The 18,407-nt window shown below is 35.0% G+C and overlaps 3 protein-coding genes and 1 long non-coding RNA gene across 4 annotated transcripts in view; all 4 read right to left on the minus strand.

The window, feature by feature from the left end:
* LOC125271224 (B-cell receptor CD22-like) overlaps positions 1-18,407 on the minus strand; it is a 1,156,500-nt gene that overhangs the window by 271,078 nt on the left and 867,015 nt on the right. The window lies entirely within an intron of this gene.
* LOC125271198 (hemicentin-1-like) overlaps positions 1-18,407 on the minus strand; it is a 987,774-nt gene that overhangs the window by 251,381 nt on the left and 717,986 nt on the right. The gene's annotated exons all lie outside the window — the stretch shown is intronic.
* LOC125271322 lies at positions 2,293-9,966 on the minus strand. Its single transcript, XR_007185561.1, has 4 exons — positions 9,823-9,966; positions 5,990-6,085; positions 2,801-2,844; positions 2,293-2,705 (listed from the first exon to the last, which is right to left on the minus strand). It is a non-coding gene; the product is annotated as an uncharacterized LOC125271322 (long non-coding RNA).
* Positions 11,086-13,327, minus strand: LOC125271256 (polymeric immunoglobulin receptor-like). Its single transcript, XM_048195313.1, has 4 exons — positions 13,158-13,327; positions 12,653-12,976; positions 11,544-11,861; positions 11,086-11,447 (listed from the first exon to the last, which is right to left on the minus strand). Exons 1-4 carry the CDS (start codon positions 13,195-13,197, stop codon positions 11,101-11,103), a joined length of 1,029 nt encoding a protein of 342 aa, XP_048051270.1. The 5' UTR covers positions 13,198-13,327; the 3' UTR covers positions 11,086-11,100.

The raw sequence follows: 18,407 nt of genomic DNA on the forward strand, positions 1-18,407 counted from the left end.
ATCATCAGCTAAAGTACTGAATCAGAAAGTTAATTTATAAAGCAATGCTAAATTTCTTGTGCTGAAAGAGTGATGTTATTAAAAATAATCTTTCATAATCTTTCTTTTACTATTATTATACTAAATACTTTCTTTTACTAAATTATACCACATCATTTAAATTCATTAAAAAACAATTGTCTATCTAGTACCAGTCGTCCTCCTCTCCTCAAAAGACCACAAGCCACATCAGCCTGCAGACATCTTTCCCATTCAAAAGTCTCTGGGCAGCTTGTAGTCTAAAAACAGCAATCCTACATCCTATATCCTATATCACCTTGCGCTCCTTCATGAAGAGGCAAGTAAAGTACTGCAGATCTCAACCAATGCTGACCTGTCCAAAAGAAGTCAACAAGACATCTCTGAATGTCCTTAATGACAGCAGCAGGGGATCCAATACAGTCCTTTTGGAGTTAAAGCAACAAGATTATTGACTATTAAGACCCTTTCCTTATAGGACAGCTGAGGAATTAGCCATTTCCATTTAGATAACTGGATACACACGTTTTCCCAGTTTTTTTTTCTTGTATGTCTCAGAACCATAAAACACTCCTAAAAACGTAAAACCATCTCTTCGCCACATGACATTATTAGATAGATGCAGGACATTATATCTCTCTGAACTACACCATAAGATCTCACTTTTTGTCCAATTTATATTCACTGATGATGCTCTTCCATAACATTTCAGATTTTCTAAAGTCACTTTAATATCATAACTGTTCCTGATTATTACATTTACATCATCAGCATAGGCAGATAATTACACATCATTTGAAATATTTGACCCTTCAATATATAAACCAGTCAACTGTTCTCTTAATTTCCACAGTAGTGGTTCAACTGCAAGACTATAAAGTTGCCCTGAAAGAGGGCACCCTTGTCTTATTCCTCTCTGTACTTTAATAGGAACACTTAAACCTCCAGCTGCTACTTTGACCATACATTCAACTTCATTGTACAATAAATTAACCCATGAAAACTATCTCTAAAACCAAAACCCTCCAGTAACTTGAACAAATAAGCGTGGTCAACTCTGTCAAACATCAGTGGAGAGTCAATGTTCTGAAATAAACATTATTCAGGCTTCACAACAGACACTCACAAAGCTCAGATGTGATTTTATGTGCATTTCAGCTTTCCATAATCCATGCATATCACATTTGAAAACAATATCACAATCTCATCTGATTTGTTTAGGTTATCAGGGTGTTAAAATGAGAACTGAGAAAAAACAACAGTTGATGTATTTCCCAAGTTTGTTTATAACACTGAGCACAGCTGCATATTCTGCTTTAATTTCACTTTTGTCTCTGAAATATTCAGTACTTATTTACATCAAACTTTGACCAAAAGTTTCTGATCATTTCTTTCATTGTCATCTGCAGAACAAAACGCTGTGCTGTAATTTAAACATTTATCAGACTTCATGCCAGCAGTCGAATAACTAAAATACACATTAAAGGAGTGTATCTGAAGACTAACAAAAAAAAAGACACCAAACACACAAACTTAAAGGGTTAGTTCACCCAAAAATGAAAATTTTGTCATTAATTACTCACCATCATGTCATTCCACACCCGTAAGACCTTCGTTAATCTTCGGAACACAAATTAAGATATTTTTGTTGAAATCCGATGGCTCCGTGAGGCCCAGGGGGGAGCGATGACATTTCCTCTCTCAAGATCTATAAAGGTACTAAAAACATATTTAAATCAGTTCATGTGAGTACAGTGGTTCAATATTAATATTATAAAGCGACGAGAATATTTTTGGTGCGCCAAAAAACAAAAAACAAAATAACGACTTATTTAGTGATGGCCGATTTCAAAACACTGCTTCAGGAAGATTCGGAGCACAAATGAATCAGTGTGTCGAATCATGATTCAGATCGCATGTCAAACTGCCAACGGCTGAAATCACGTGACTTTGGCACTCTGAACAGCAGATTCGATACACTGATTCATTTATGATCCGAATCTTCATGAAGCAGTGTTTTGAAATCGGCCGTCACTATATAAGTCGTTATTTTGTTTTGTTTTTTGGTGCACCAAAAATATTCTCGTCGCTTTATAATATTAATATTGAACCACTGTACTCACATGAACCGATTTAAATATGTTTTTAGTACCTTTATGGATCTTGAGAGAGGAAATGTCATTGCTCCCTATGCAGGCCTCACTGAGCCATCGGATTTCAACTAAAATATCTTAATTTGTGTTCTGAAGATGAACGAAGGTCTTGAGGGTGAGTAATAAATGACAGAATTTTCATTTCTGGGTGAACTAAACCTTTAACGCCAAAGACAAGATGATAAAAACATTCATCTCATTTATATTCTCTGCTGTGGCTCTTCAAGCAGTGAAATGATTGACAGCAGCGTATTCACTGTAATCCTGATTATTCCTGAAACTGACACTGTCAGGACAGTCTGATCTCTTGTGGAAATAAACCACTGCGTAATTCAGATCCTCAGCAGATGAGATGCGGCACTGAGAGTCTCCAGAGACTTTCTCAACTGTAGCGTAAATACAGTTAGAGGAAACAGAGGGGTTTGTGGGTAATTGGGCAGTGGCATAAACAATGTCAGAAGAATCAGAGGGGCTTGTGGGTAATTGTTTGTGAGTGTCTTTAATCTCCTCATAATCACAACCAGTGTTAGAAACCTGAGAAGAGACAGAGAAATTATTTACAGCTCTGAAGATCTTCAGGATGGAAGGCATTAGACATTAATATCATTTTATACAGTAACTGGACTCACCACTTCATGTTTTCCTGGTCCAGTCTGAGATGATGAATCACCACCTGATAAAAACATGCATCTTAAATTAATGACGTTATATCACATTTCAACACTTAAGTCTTGTGTAAATGTTTTCACACATCATCAAAGATCTGTATTTTGCTCATGTCTCGTTGTAGCCTATAGGTGGCGACAGAAAGTGGGAAACCAGATCAAGAAATCTCAGTATAAAGTAGTGATGGGAAGTTCGGTTCTTTTCCGCGAACCGGTTCTTTCGGACAGTTCGATTCAATAAACCGGTTGAAAAAAACGGTTCACTGGTTCTTTTACGCTCCGACGTAATGACGTCATCCGCGATGACGTCGTCTATCGCGGGCCGGTGTTATGAAATATTCGGTGTCTGAGATTTTCGGTGAGCTTACATGAATATTCACGAGTTTCCTGTTTTGTGTTAAAGCGACTCTGAAAATGTTAGTGCACGCTCTTCGGCTTACATTAAAGGTAATTAGCATATGTTTCAGCGTTAAACGAAGTCAAGCTTATATTCTAACTGTTATTGATGCACAAGATTTTATATATAAGCTATATTGTGTTATGTCATGTCATGTGTTAGCTATGTTTGATACGAACACAGCCAATGATTCGCCAGAGGTGTCGTTAGGATTCGCTAAACGAGCCAATAGCGTTTTAAGTAGCCTATTTTTGTTGTTTCTGTATTACCTTGAGTCTTTTAAGCATGTTTTGAAAGTTTGCCAAAATGTATGGTAGCATAATAATATTAATTGTAAACTCCTGTGGTGAAGGCAGCAGTAAACTTTCCTAGTTTGCAGAAGCACTTCTAATCTGGGTAGACTTGAATTTCTATATGTAATGTTTCAAAAATTGCACACATGCAAGAATGTACATGTACATGTTAATGTACTTTAAATGTGGTTTATTTATTATCCAAATAGGCCACGGTGAATTACGCATGTGATAACTAATATAATATCTATAGCCAATATTCTTTCATTCCCAAATATGACTTTTGCCAATAAATATCCCTGTACACCAGACAAAGCAGACACTTTTATTTTTCACTTTGTTTTGAACATGACAGTGTATTAAACATTTTAATAATACATGTTTGTTGTAATGTCATTTTATTATATATTTCAGATTGAATGTGTCAGTAGCAAAGGCTGGTATCACTGGGATCACATGATCAGACCAAACTTTCATTTGTCTGGGATCCCAAGACCCTGTGTAAAGTGTGTTTAAATACAAGTGTTTTTGCTAATTAAATGTCATATGTCGTGACTTCTCAATTGTGAATAAAATTTCAACACAGAATCAGTTGCTCTTTTTTATTCAAAGTGAAACTACTCTCATTATTTACTTTCATCTTTGATATTACAGATATGCAAATTACTACATGGTCTATTATTTTAGCAGCTAATTTAACATAAATAAAATTTTAATTGTTATGGAAAGCTTGTAGAATATAACTAATACATTTCATTGTGAATATACTGCAGGTTTGATCATTTAGTTCCATATAGTTTCATATCAACACTGTGTTAAACTGAATCCTGATTCACAGTGCTTCATGTTTTTTCCATATTATTATTATTATTATTTTTTTTTTTTTGTCAATGAAATGCATCATTTTGTGGGAAAAAAGATTGAGAATGTTTCCTAATAATATGAAAAAAAATAACACTTAACTTTAGGATTTAATAAAGTCTCTTTAAAAATATTTAGCAACTGAGCAAGCAATTAAGAAATGACAGAACAATCACAGTAGTATATATGTCTGATTATCCACATAACAATAATATTCCTCATACTTTTGCCAATTGTCTTCTCCATATAGCCTAAATATTTTTAAATAAAACCTGCATTAGTAACTTTTAGTTTTGTAGCTGATCAATTTAACCACTTGTAATTCAGTTTTAACATTTTAATTGTTGTGGAAAGCGCATTAAAATAAAACCTTGTAAAAAAGCTGCAGGGAAGCTAATATCACTGCCTCATGTTTCTATTCATAGAGAGCATTGTGTGTTTTGCAGAAAAGGATAAAGAAGATTTACATTAATTAATGCAAGTCAAAAACATAAACGGAACATAAATCTAACTCTCAATGTGTTTTAAAAATAATAATGTCTGGTTAAAGTTATGCAGGCTATCTGAGAAAGCAACAGGGAATGACACAATCACAACTGAAACTTTTATTATGCATATACATTTATACAAGTTATCTTCTCAAACGAACTAAAATAAAATCAAAAAAGTTGTAGCCTACTAAAACAAACAAACTCGATGTTGGCTCATTTCCTAACGATAGACCACCAGTGGCCGTAATCACTACTAAAGTATATCTCACGACACAATGTAACCTACAAACTATTGAGCATACATAAACAGTTATTAATAAAAAAGAATCATAAATTCATTCGACACAATCAAACACAATCACGTTACAGAAAACAGTTCTGTGATCCAAGGACAGTCCACTAACATTTTCAGTGGCGCTTTAACTCAAAACAGGAAACTCGTAAATATTCATGTAAGCTCCGCCCACTGTCACCGAAAATCGCAGACACTGAATATTTCATAACACCGGGATGAAAAAACTTAACACATTCAAATATATAAAGTCAGTAATCATAACATCAGTCAACTAAAACATTATAATCTGAAGCGTTTCTTAAAATTTAGTTTTGCATCTAAAGCATCCAAACACATGACACAGGCAGTGATGTGCAAACAAAGTTTTACAGTTATAAAGTGAATAAATTAGTCTTCATCAGCGCAGAAACCATGATCCTCTTACATTACGATTTATTTGTAATTAAATAAACTTACGTTTCGCTAGATTGGGCCCTCATTCGAGACCTCTCATAGCATCAGTTGTCCTAGTTAACCGGTGCTGTGATGTTACTGTTTGGTAGCTTCAGATCACACGCTGAATCACGCATGCGCAGTATCATCAGCTCACCGGTTCTCAAATCGGACACGTCCAAAAGAAGATTGGTTTATTTCGAGAGGTAGTGTCAGGCATGTCAAAAAGTGAGTAACTTTAGTTATTTGTGGATTCGTATTTACTAACTGTTTGGAAAGATTCAGACCGATTTGGTGAACTGGTTCGACCGGTTCACTGAAAAGAACCGGACATCACTAGTATAAAGAGTTTCTGCATACAAGGAAGTTAAGAAGGAGATTTACCTCGAGACTGATGCTTCTTACAGAGAAACAGTAATAAGAGTCCAGCGATGATCAGAACCAGAAGAACCAGAACCGGAGGGAGGATCAGAGAAGAGCCTGAAAACAAGAGAAATAATCTTAGAATATGATCACTTTCAGCTAAATATCAGATCAGATCAGATCAGATCATGGGAGTAGCTTTACGTTTGGTATAGGACTGACCAGACCATGATACTGGATTTCAAGGTTGCTAAGTCTGTGTAAAAAAACGAGACCAATGGCCCCTGCTCCTTTAATCACGAAAGTGAAAGTGCCCTTTGCGGTGACATTGCGGATTTATGTTAACATTTGAAGAGAGCCACTAAACGCCACCTTCATCAAAATGAGATAATGACATTGAGTGAATGCTCTCTGCAAATAGTATGTTCATCAAATACTTTCCCTTCAAATCCACTAAATCCCAGTGTCAGCCCATTCAGAAATACTGGTTCATTGGCAGAAACTGCTAAATGCCACTTTGCTTAGTCAGCAAAAGCCTCTAAGTCCACAGAAGAACCAATCAGAAGATGCAAATCCAATCATATGATTTCAAGATGAATGAGGGTGAACGTATGAGCTGGCTTTCAATTGGCTAGCATGTTTTTTTTAATCATGTTTTGTCCATCGTTACAGTGGCAATCACAGGATGTGATGCAAGTGACTTCCACGTCAGTTTCTGTCAGTTTTACGGCAGCAAAAGTTGTGTTTACTTGCTACTTGTGAAATCCTGTGATTGCCACTGTAACAATGGAAAAACATTATAAAAACTTGCAGTTGAAAGCCAGCTCATACACCGTCATAGCACACGTACATCTCAGAGACGTCTATTTGATGTGCGTGTTTCCCCCAAACACACAAAGTAAAAACTGGTGCGTGTGGCATACATGAGCCGTGAACACTGTGACATGATGAATATTGTTTAGACCAGTGTTTACTGTGAAATATTATGTGCGTGGACATCTACTCAAATGTAGATGTTTATAAAGTGCTAAACAATAATGTTTCATAGAGTAAATGGTCTCTGTAAGAGTCACTTACGATGTGCATTTGAAAAGCAAAACATGCCAAACATTACAAGTTTTTACTCCAAACTAACTTCATACAGTCAGACTAGTGTTTGAAATAAATTCCATTTGGGATCTAAAGTGGCTTCATATCACAGAATGAGACAGACAGTATATTATTATGAAGTTTTCCATAAATAATTAATGTTATATGATGATGAAAACTATATCAACTGATCATCTTTGTTTATGGCTTATTTGCAACAGATTATGTGTTCTGGTAAACACTGTTACAAAAAACACAAACTGACATAAAAGCCAAGAGAACTGCCCAACTAAACGAGACACCGACCTCCATAATGGTGACCATATATTTCCAAAAAAACATCAACATCTAAACCTGATAATTCTCAAAAAGAACTGCAGATGAATGACAGAAATAAAGTCAGTCTGGTTTGTAATAAGAGAGATTTAATGTCTTTCATTTGATTTCATCTACAGTTGTGCCTGATGTCGGTTTTAGTTCTTGTGTTTCTCTTCAATAATTGAACAATCATCACTCAGTTAATCACTTAAGTATCTAATTAACTCTAACACTGCTTTAACACCCTGCTGGTGGTTCCCATATGAACACTGAGGAGTGTTAATTTAACACTGTGAATTTACTGTGTTGTGTAAGTTACAAAGGCATGTCCGCACACCTCCTGCATTTTGTTTGGTCACACCACAAGGTGTCACTGTGGCCTCAAACCACTAAAATGCAGATTCAACTCAATAAGCAAATGAGAATGATTGGGTTATTAATGCTATTTATTTTTTACATATTAACTATTTAAATATACTGAATGTAATATTATTGATTTATTGGTAACACTTTACAATAACAGTACATGAATAACCATGAACTAATACCTAAATTAATAGTTACTTCCACATGAACTCATGATTAGTTAAGATATGAACTAATCATGAACTAATGAAGAGTGATCCTTAACTACTACAGGAGTCATAAGGATTCATGCATGAAAACAGCAGCCTTAACTACGCGTTAATACATGTTTGATAATTAATGCATTAATTAACATTTAGGGGTAAACTAAATAAATCAGCCTCCATAAGAGTAAACAAGAAGTACTCTGAATTTGAATTAAACGTGATTTAATACTGTCATAATTTACACTGTAATATCATAATCTGCCATCTGCAGCTTTGTGACAAATAATTGCAATGGCACATGGTTATTTAGCCATTAATTACATAGATCTGTCTAATCACATGTGGAAAATAGACTAACTACCACTAATAAATTTAATTTGATCTAAACTGTTTTCTGATTTTTATAGTTCATTTACATTTAGTCATAGCTAAATAGTCATAGTTTATTCCCGGAACTAAAGTATGTAGGGTTTGTTTCTGGCGGGACACTCATTAGTGGCGCACGCTAGGTGTTCTCTTGCTGCGTTTGTTGTGTTGCTGGCATTTTAAACTAATAAATGTTGACTGCTTTGGTAAGCCGAATTAATAATTAAAGACATATTTACATGTATGTTTTATTGGGGTTTTCAGGAGGTTATGTGCAGTTATTAACTGTATTTGTGTTTTTGTCGTTTAAATGCTTTGATTAGCATTAGCTTGTGGACGCGCCCGATTTTACATGTAAATGTGCCTTATGTGTGTCTTTACAGGTATGTTTATGGCTTGCTTTCAAGTCCATATATGTTTAATTATATAAATAAAAATAAAATACAAATACTTTTTATTTTAGTTTTTTTGTACGGGGTGTAAAGGAATAAGGATGGCACTCTATAGTATTTATTCATATATTAGTTAATGATGTGTGATATGTGCATCATGTCATTACTTTACTTGAGGGGGCACAATCATAATTAACTCATTATTAACTAAGCACTTAATTCACTGTTAACTACTTACCAAATTCAGCTCATGATTATCATTAACTTACTATCAAATACACTTGTACTAACACAACTATATAAGTACTCAGCCCAGTTAAGTGATGTTGTGTGACTTTTCAAAAAGTCAGAGAATGGAGGTACAGTATATGATCACGGCCTGCGTCTGGATGGAGAGAGAACTTCTGAATCTGATCCCAGCAAACGCTCCCTGACCTTAGTTCATGTTTCCTGTTTGGTTATTTTTTTGGGAACCGATTCCTCAGGAACTGATGTAAGTCACAGTAGTTTAGTTTGATAGGAAAGAATATCACAAAACAGATTAAGACCTTTTAAGATAAATAGTGTATTTAGTATTTTATATGTTTGATAAGGAGGATAAGTGAAAATAATGGCAAACTAATCATGTGCCTTTCAGTAATGTTTATAATGAAGCTGCTGATGTCAGTAGTTTAAATTCTGATAATAATAAATTGTTTAAATTTATTTCAAAGTCCAAATATGTATTATTCCTTCTTATAGAGACTGTCTGATTTAGTTTACCCTAAATGTTAATTAATGCATTAATTATCAAACATGTATTAACGCATAGTTAAGGCTTCTGTTTTCATGCATGAATCCCTATGACTCCTGTCGTAGTTAAGGATCACTCTTCATTAGTTCATATCTTAACTAATCTTGAGTTCATGTTTAAGTAACTATTAACTCAGGTATTAGTTCATGGTTAATCATGTACTGTTATTGTAAAGTGTTACCGATTTATTTTACAGTTGCAAATAATCATGTATTTTTTATGTTTAATAATATTGTAATATATATTATTTCAGCAGCTACATGGGGTCAGGCCTCCTCACAAGCTACACCAATTAATCATGTTTGTATTTCAGCACAAGATCACCTGCTGATGTGTTTAGACACGCCAGTGATGTAGAAGATCTGGAAACGCCTGTGAACGGTGAAGGTCTGACTGATGAGAAAGAGGAAGCAGATGAAGATGGTGGTGATGATGATGATGATGATGATGATGGTGATGGTGATGATGATGGTGATGATGATGATGATGATGATGGTGATGATGATGATGGTGATGGTGATGATGATGATGATGATGATGATGATGGTGATGGTGATGATGATGGTGATGATGATGGTGATGATGATGATGATGATGATGATGATGATGATGTTTCTGAGAGTTTTGTATATAAAATGAAACAATGAATTTCTAAATGATGCTTTTCTCACACACAGAACTTGACACACTTTTCTCATGATACAGACACTTGTTACTGACGTCATTCACACATGCACTACCCAGAATTCACGTTTGCTAACGAACAGACACTTAGGAAAAAAAAGAAAGAAAAAAAGAATCGCAAGCTATCTGTTCCCAGAACTTAAGCTTGTGGTTTCACGCTAATGATACAGTACAGCAGTGTTACTGGGTGAACACCCTTAACTGCAGTTAACTATAGTACAAGTGTGGTAAAAGGACTCACAGCAGTATAAACCTGCACTTCTACTGTATCCAGATGACCACACCTGAACTACAGTTTAAAACTGCTGTAATAATGTGTCCAAATTACCACACAAATACTGCAACACCAAACACTGTAGTGATACTAGATTAACACACAGAGAGAACTAAACACTAAATGCTTTCAGCCATTTGAGGATGCTGACAGAGACACTGTCAGTTTCATGAACTGAAATAAATATGCACATGAATATGAAATTAAATAGCTATAACTGTGTAACAATATTAGAGCGGTTATATCGAATGAAATGAAGATTAAATCGGTCAAACACAAACATTGATCATTGCTTCACTATGTGAGCAGTGCAGTTTCTCATTGTGAAAGTGAAAGTTACATGTGGCCAAGTACAGTGTCCCATACTCGAAATGTGTGCTCTGCATTTCACCAAGTGCACACACACAGCAGTGAATATTGAACACACACCCGGAGCAGATTGGTGGTTTGATGAACTTAAACCCTCCACCTTCGGGTTACAAATCCGACTCTTTAACCATTAGGCCACAACTGCTCCATCAGCTTCATTGTTCTACACAAAGCTGCACTTTGACCTGCATAGACTGTAATCATGTGAACTGCAGTTTGTTTTTAGAAAAAAAACAAAACAAGATTTTAAGCCAGATAATAAGATGAACAGCATGTTATGGAAAATCACCTGTACCTGTAACATGGATCAGGACTCGTGTGATGAAGCTCTTGTGCCCTTGATCAGACTGAACTCCACACCAGTATTCTGAATCTTGTTCAGTCACATGACTGATGCTTCCCGTCAGGAGCTGCTCTTCTCTGTCATCATACAGCTGGATCTTTCCCTCAGGACTCCATCTTCTGCTCTCCTTCACAGACGTCTCTTCAGCACAGAGATCAGCTCCAGATCTCCAGCAGAGAAACTTCACATCACTAATGTGGGATTGTGGGTATTTGCAGCTGATGTTCACAGATCCTCCTGCAGCAGCTGATAGACTGATGCTCTTCACACAACAATCATCTGTTTCAGATCCAAATCAAGTGCAGCAATGTTACAATGACCAGATATATTCATGGATTCTGTCAAATAATGCAGAAATGAATGAAAGCGTCTCACCGTCTCTGATGATCAGATTAAACTCAGAGAAGAAACTGTATTCTTCAGAAACTTTGACTGTAATCTTATATTCTCCAGAGTCGTTCTCATTCAGATCTCTGATAAACACACGTAAGAGACCTGCAGATCTGTCATCCTGAACGGAGAATCGTCTGTCCTGTTCCCATTCTGCTGCTCTGTTAGTGATTATTACAGGAAAACATTTATTTGCTGCAGTGTTACAGATGTCTATCAAAGGATCCTTGAGTTTCATCTCATATTTGTAGTTTATAATGACGTTTCCTCCTGAATATCCTCTCACGCTCCCGATTTGTTGATCTGTTGAACACAAACTCAGATCATTTGTCATTTTGTTCTCAGTGATCTTGTCACTTTGCTGCAACATTTTAAATTATTAAGTAATAATATAGTTACTCCAAAATGCATATATTTTTTTCTTCTTTTCTTTCTTCAGATAAAATACTATTTAGATGTAAGTGTCTTCTATAAGATGCCTGTAAATGGCGCATTACGTTGGAGTGATGAGGAAGTTATGTTCAGGCAAAAGGTCAAAGCAGGTCAAAGCGTTTAAAGAAAACACCAGAATGCTGCAGACTGTGTTGATCTCATCATTTTCTACTGGTATGTATGTATGGTTTTTATTGACCAATATCTAAATATTCATTAATGTTTTCAAATTATTATTTTATTAGCAATTCAATCATTGCAATTTCCAAGAGTAAACAGAGTTCAAAGATCACAATACTCTTAAAAATGTAATGCATAATTAGGAGATGTGAAACAATCATGTATATTTTTGATAGATTTTCCATATTGAGCTGAATTATGTTATATTGAGTTTTGCATTTTGTCCATGTGGAAACGCTGAAACATGAAATGGTGGGTTCCTTTGAGATTAACACTGATAAGGGTTTAAAAAGCATACCTTGAGCACATTTGAGACTATTAATTGCTATTATTTAGTATTCTATTTAATTTACACAGGAGATAAAAATGTCATTGATGGAGTCTGTTATGAGTTTCAGGTGTGAACAGCAGTAATTACAGTCAGTGTTGAGTATCGTGATGTTGTGGAGATCATCATGGGTTTGAGGCTCTCAGTTACTCACCTCTTATAACCTTCAGATTCACTTCAGTGTATGAATCTTTAAAGAGAAGTCTATCAACCACACAATAGTACATCCCAGAATCCTCTTCTCTCAGATTTCTGATTTCCACTTCCAGGACTGCTGATCTTGTGTTGTCATGCAGAGAGAATCTTCCATATTTAAACCATTTATCTTTAATATCAGTCCTGATGAGGTCAGAGCACTTTGTAGGCCACTGTCCTTTACAAAAATACTTTTCATTTGCTGTATATCCTCTATTATATTTGCATGTGATCGTGACTCCTCCTCCTGAATATCCCGTCACACTGATGGAGCTCACGACTCCTACAACAAACCAGCATCTTAATACAACACTAACATACTGAAGTGAGAGTTATTTTAAAGAGATTCATTGACTTAATAATTGGTCATTTCACCATATTAAATATAGATACAGAGTTTGATCATCATTTGATCACAGCTGTAGTTCTTCTGTGATGATTGTTGATGTGATTCAGATTCTTACCAGGAATCATCAGCAGAGTGAAAGTCAAGATGATCTTCATTCTTCTCTCTTATTAAATGATCTTCTCTGTTGTCAGTAGATTCAGTTCTTCTGAAGCTCTCGATGTGTGTTCAGATGAGTTTTGAGTGTTTCTTTCCTGGTTACATGTTTAACACGAAGTGCTGAATGTGACGGAGACGCCCACTTCCTCTGAGAGAGAGAGAGATTAATAAAGATTAATAAAGAGGGAAGTGAAAGTAAGACATCTGATGGACACAAAAGCAAACAGCAGCAGTTGACCCGGTCACTTAAATGCACATTGACTGATTAATATGGTAAATATTTACATTTTGATAATCATCTAAACATTAAAATGAACGCTAATTTAAGAGTCAAAAGATAATTTACACACTTGTTAACTTATTAGCATATTACGTCAGACACAGTATCATTAAATATAAGTGAATTGACTAAATTCACATTCATAAAACTCACCTTCTGTTGTTTTAATACTAAATATCATCATAAGTTAAACATAATATCAATAAATATATAAGTGAATTCTCATTCATAAACCTCAGCATCTGTTGAGTTTTCCAGCGCTTCTCTGTTTGAATGACTCTTTTACTGCTTCAGTGAATCTGGTCTCCACAGGGACGCACATGAAACACATCAGATTAAACCTGCTGGAAACCACAAACCACAAAAGAGAGAAACAAAACTGAAACTGAAGTGTTGAAGTCTGGAGGACTGAAGCAGCTCCATCTAGTGTTCAGATGATGTTCAGCACCATGGAGAGCAACTGATCACATGACTGAGATTCATCACCACACACATTCAGAGTCTGTCCTGAAGATCTCCTGTTCTCATAGACATGAAATTACACTTCTGAAACATCTTATAACACTGAATAACGGTCCACTTTATTGTTGTGATGATCAATTATCTTTAGTTATACACAAATACACACATTTTAAATATATTAAGCAAGTTACATCACATATATCAGATATCAGACTTGCACGTGTTTCTCAGTGCACTGACTAGTTGTGACCAGCAGGGGGAAGCAACATCTTTATATTCACTCATTCCACAGACAACAATGTGAATCACTGACAAACTTCAGACATTATCAGAGGCTGATCTCCATCTTGGTGGACCCACAGATGATCTTGGCAAGAACCGCCGGCATTCTAAAGCCTGCGCCTTAAATCTGTCTACTGCAGCGCTGCCTGTTTCTGAGGCTGTGCTGTTCTCCTCAGTGCTGCCTGTTATACCCTCTCTGTCATGATTCCTGTCTTGTGTTGCCCTGATCTTGAGTGGTCTTTTATGTTCATGTTTATACCATGTTTTGTAGTCCTTTGTAGTTTTTCTTGTTGATTAGCTCTTTGATTGTTCTCAGGTGTGTCTTGTTCACCAATCACCAGTGTTTCTCATGTCAAAATTAAAAAATTAAAAGAAATAAACATTTTAAATATATCAGTCTGTGTGTAATGAATGAATATAATATACAAGTTTCACTTTTTGAATGGAATTAGTGAAATAAATCAACTTTTTGGTGATATTCTAATTATATGACCAGCACCTGTATAAGGACTAATGACACTGAAGATAATTGATCAGTGTTATTTAAATCTTCCACTAGAGGGCGTGCATGTACATGTAAATTCAGTCAGGTTCCCTGGAGCCCATACAAAGAAGTCCTGGGAAAAAATCGCATTTGATACAGGGAGTTTTAGTAAGAAACATTAACAGCCAGATCTGACTGTGGATTTAGCACCACAGACAGCAGATATCAGTCAAACTTCATTTGAACAAACACAGAGTAAATCACTACAACTTGAGTTTATCTGCTTCCTTCACTCTGGTCATAAAACAAACTTTTACATTAAACAAATTTTTGCTAAATTTGTGTCTGGTAATTATCAAATATTAGGCAATTCATTCGTCCAGATTAACAAAAGGCAAGTAATTTATACCATCAAAAAAAAAAAAAAATAAATAAAATAAACAAAAAAAAAAAAAAAAAAAAAAAAGAACAGAAGTTTCAGGGTATGTTTACACAACAATGTACTAAAACACAAACGGTTTTGATTTACAAAAATCTTTGTAGAGATGACAACGTTATCAAAACTATCCCGTTCACACGGATCCGGGAAAATGACTAAAAATGACTAAAAATGCTGTATTAAACATGCCAGACAAGTAGTTGGTGATGTCACTTTGTAAAGAAAGATCACGCGCCTGCGCACATACTCATTCTTTTACCGAGCTCTCGCCTCGCTCATGCCTATCCACCTTATTTTACAGTTTACTGCACTTTGATATTCTTCTCGTTATTTCACTATAGCGGTTAATAAATCAGGAGTCACACACATTCACAGAAAACACCTTAACATTGCGTTGAAAAATAAGCTGGGTAGACTAAACACGTAATATGCATGTGTGTAATACGCATGCCGTCACCGTTTTCACAGATTCGGTTTTTGCAGTTTACACTGAGATGGAGATGAAAACACAAAAAAACATGCACTTTGAAACCCGTTTTCTTTGCACATTCAGGCCACCAAAACTCATTATACATAAAAAGTTTTCCGTTTTTAATTGAAAATGGTGTCCTGTAACAGCCTCTCAATCTCTGTTCTGTATCAACTAAGACACAACACAACTACTACTTTCAATAAAACAAAACAGCAACAGTTCACTCACAGATTAACCTCTAGATGGAGCCAGAGATTTATGAATGTAAGATTAAAAAATCCAATCCTGAGACTTGAGTGTAAGCTGAGCAGCATTGAGTTTTTCAGTTAATTTAAGAGTTATTTGTGAACATCAGTTATCCTATTCTGTTGCCTTAATTCTCTTGATACTCTAAGTCTTTTCGTTTTAGTTATGTAGGGAGGTGGATGCCTTTATTTTATTAACTAAAATAAAGGCATCCATATTTTCTCTTGTTTATGCAGAAAAGGGAGTTAGGTAATTGTGTTTGTATTTTTATTTTGTTTTCTTTTGGTACAGTAGGTAAGTTATCCCTTAACTTTAAGAATCCTTTTGTTTGTTATTTTGGCCTCTCCCCTCCTGAAGTCATTGTGTTAATTCCTACCATTTGTTTATTAAATCTTGTTATATTTGAATCTTGTGTTACTGAGCATTATTGAACTGCCCTGGGACCTGGAGACGGCAGTTCTCTCATTCTCTCCACGTTTTGTTTGTTTTGTTTTTTTGTTACATGCCTCTTCTTACCCCTAGACTTTAAAGAGGGGCTCGTAACATTAGAGAATGGTGATTAATATAACAATATGCATAGTGTATAATTATGCATGTTTAATATTTATCATAGTAATTTAATAGTGTTGTTTAAGTTGGTAAAGATATTGTTAGTGATTCACGAGCATCAGCTCTTCTCTATAACTTCTTCTCAGCGCATACATCAATGTACAACAATATGAAGTGCGACAAAGACCAGGTTCGACTTTTGACATTTAAAAGACAAGTAGATATTTCATAATGCACACTGTATAATATTAATGACTGTATTGGGTTGGACTGATTTGCTGAACAGTTTGAGCAAATGACCAGAATAAAACTTTCTGGGTGAACAGCTGTTATAAATAAGATTGTTAGTTTTTATAGTAATTTTTTATTGGGTGTAAAATCTGTGTCCAGCGGTAATGAAAAAACATTTTCTGTTTTTATCACACCTGCAGGAGGCTGAAGGGCTTCTTGGTTTGACCCAAATAACAAAACCACAAGCTGAAGAGCATCTCATGTTCAGAGCACTGACCACAGATCAAACCTGCAAACACGAGACGACGACCTGAGACATTTGCAGGCAAGTCTCTTCAACCTAACCAATACTGTAAAGAAGCATTTTATTTTGAAATTAAACACCTATATAAAAAAAACAAAGAGAACTAAACTTCTGTTTATTTAAAAGATTCAAGCAAACGTTCAATCACAACTGTATAGACTCATCATTTCACTGATTATCATGTCTGTTGTCTGATAATGATCTCACTCATAATTTCACAATAAAAAAAAAATCAGAAAACAACTTCTCACATTCAGTAAAACTGTTACGCCTCTGTCTAGATGCATGTTATGCAGAAAAGCAAATTAGCATATAACTCTTACAGTTAATGCCATATAAAGCTACTCCCTGATATTTTGATGTTAGCCTAGAGATAGTCTTTATTGTCTTCTGCTCTCAATGGATGTTGATCTTCTGTCTCTCTCTGTTCAGTCTCATGTGTCTCACTGTGGGTTTCCTGAGTAAGTCTGTTTAATTAAACTGAACTGAGACCCTGAACCTTCACCAGTTTCCTGTGGCTTTGAGCTGGACGGAAAAAAACAGCCTGTTCATCACGCAAACACAAACAACACCTCAAGTGTTCATGAGAAACTTTGAGACAAAGATCAAAAACAACAAAAAAAAGTTTTTGAATCTTTGAGTAACATATAAAATGGTATAAATATTCATCTTTAAATGACCTGACTGTAGTCAGATTAAATGTGAATATTTAAATCAGTGAAAATAAAAATAGATCAAATAAATTATTTATATTTCAGACTCAGATCTCTTTTGCAGAAAGAATAATATTTCTTGTCTTTCATGCTGATCATTATGATCCTAAACTGTATTTCTCGACGTAAATAGTGTCAGAAAACAACAACAAATAATCCAATAATAATCACCAGTTATATAAAATCTTTGCATTTAATATTCAATAAAAATTCTAATAGTTTTCCAGGAGAAATCTGTTATTGTACTTTCTGAATAAGAGCGTTGCCTAATATCATTTAAAGCAGGACATAAAACATGCTTCATTGTCAAGGAACACTTACAAAAACCTCAAAGGCAGATTGCCATTAAATAATAATCTCTCTCACTGTAAGATTTAGAGAAATAATCAAGATTTGGTAGCAAAAATATTTATTTTTCAGTGAATTAAAATATGACTCTACAATAAATGTATAAGCAGTTGTTACATCAGAAACATGAACCAACAGAACAGGAATGAATTAATAAAACATGATCAACTAAAGTACTGAATCAGTAAGTTAATACATAAAGCAATGCTAAATTTCAGATGTGCTAAAATAGTGATGTTATTAAAAATGATCTTTCATATTCTCTCATTTACTAGTATCTTTTATATGTACAAATCTAAAGCAGATCAAAGAGTCAATGTTCAGAGAGAAGAGAAAGAGAAAATAGTCATTTTAACTGATCAGATTGTTAAGCTTCATGTGTCTCCTCATACATTGGTT

Source organism: Megalobrama amblycephala, linkage group LG7 (genome assembly GCF_018812025.1).
Source record: "Megalobrama amblycephala isolate DHTTF-2021 linkage group LG7, ASM1881202v1, whole genome shotgun sequence".
Taxonomy (NCBI): Eukaryota; Metazoa; Chordata; class Actinopteri; order Cypriniformes; family Xenocyprididae; genus Megalobrama; species Megalobrama amblycephala.

Excerpts from the sequence above, each read along its gene's own strand:
- LOC125271256 (XM_048195313.1), bottom strand. The coding sequence starts at position 13,197 with ATGAAGATCATCTTGACTTTCACTCTGCTGATGATTCCTG. Across the intron at positions 12,977-13,157 it reads CACTCTGCTGATGATTCCTG|GAGTCGTGAGCTCCATCAGT; the intron begins GTAAGAATCTGA and ends GGTTTGTTGTAG. Across the intron at positions 11,448-11,543 it reads TAATCTGATCATCAGAGACG|ATGATTGTTGTGTGAAGAGC; the intron begins GTGAGACGCTTT and ends GATCTGAAACAG.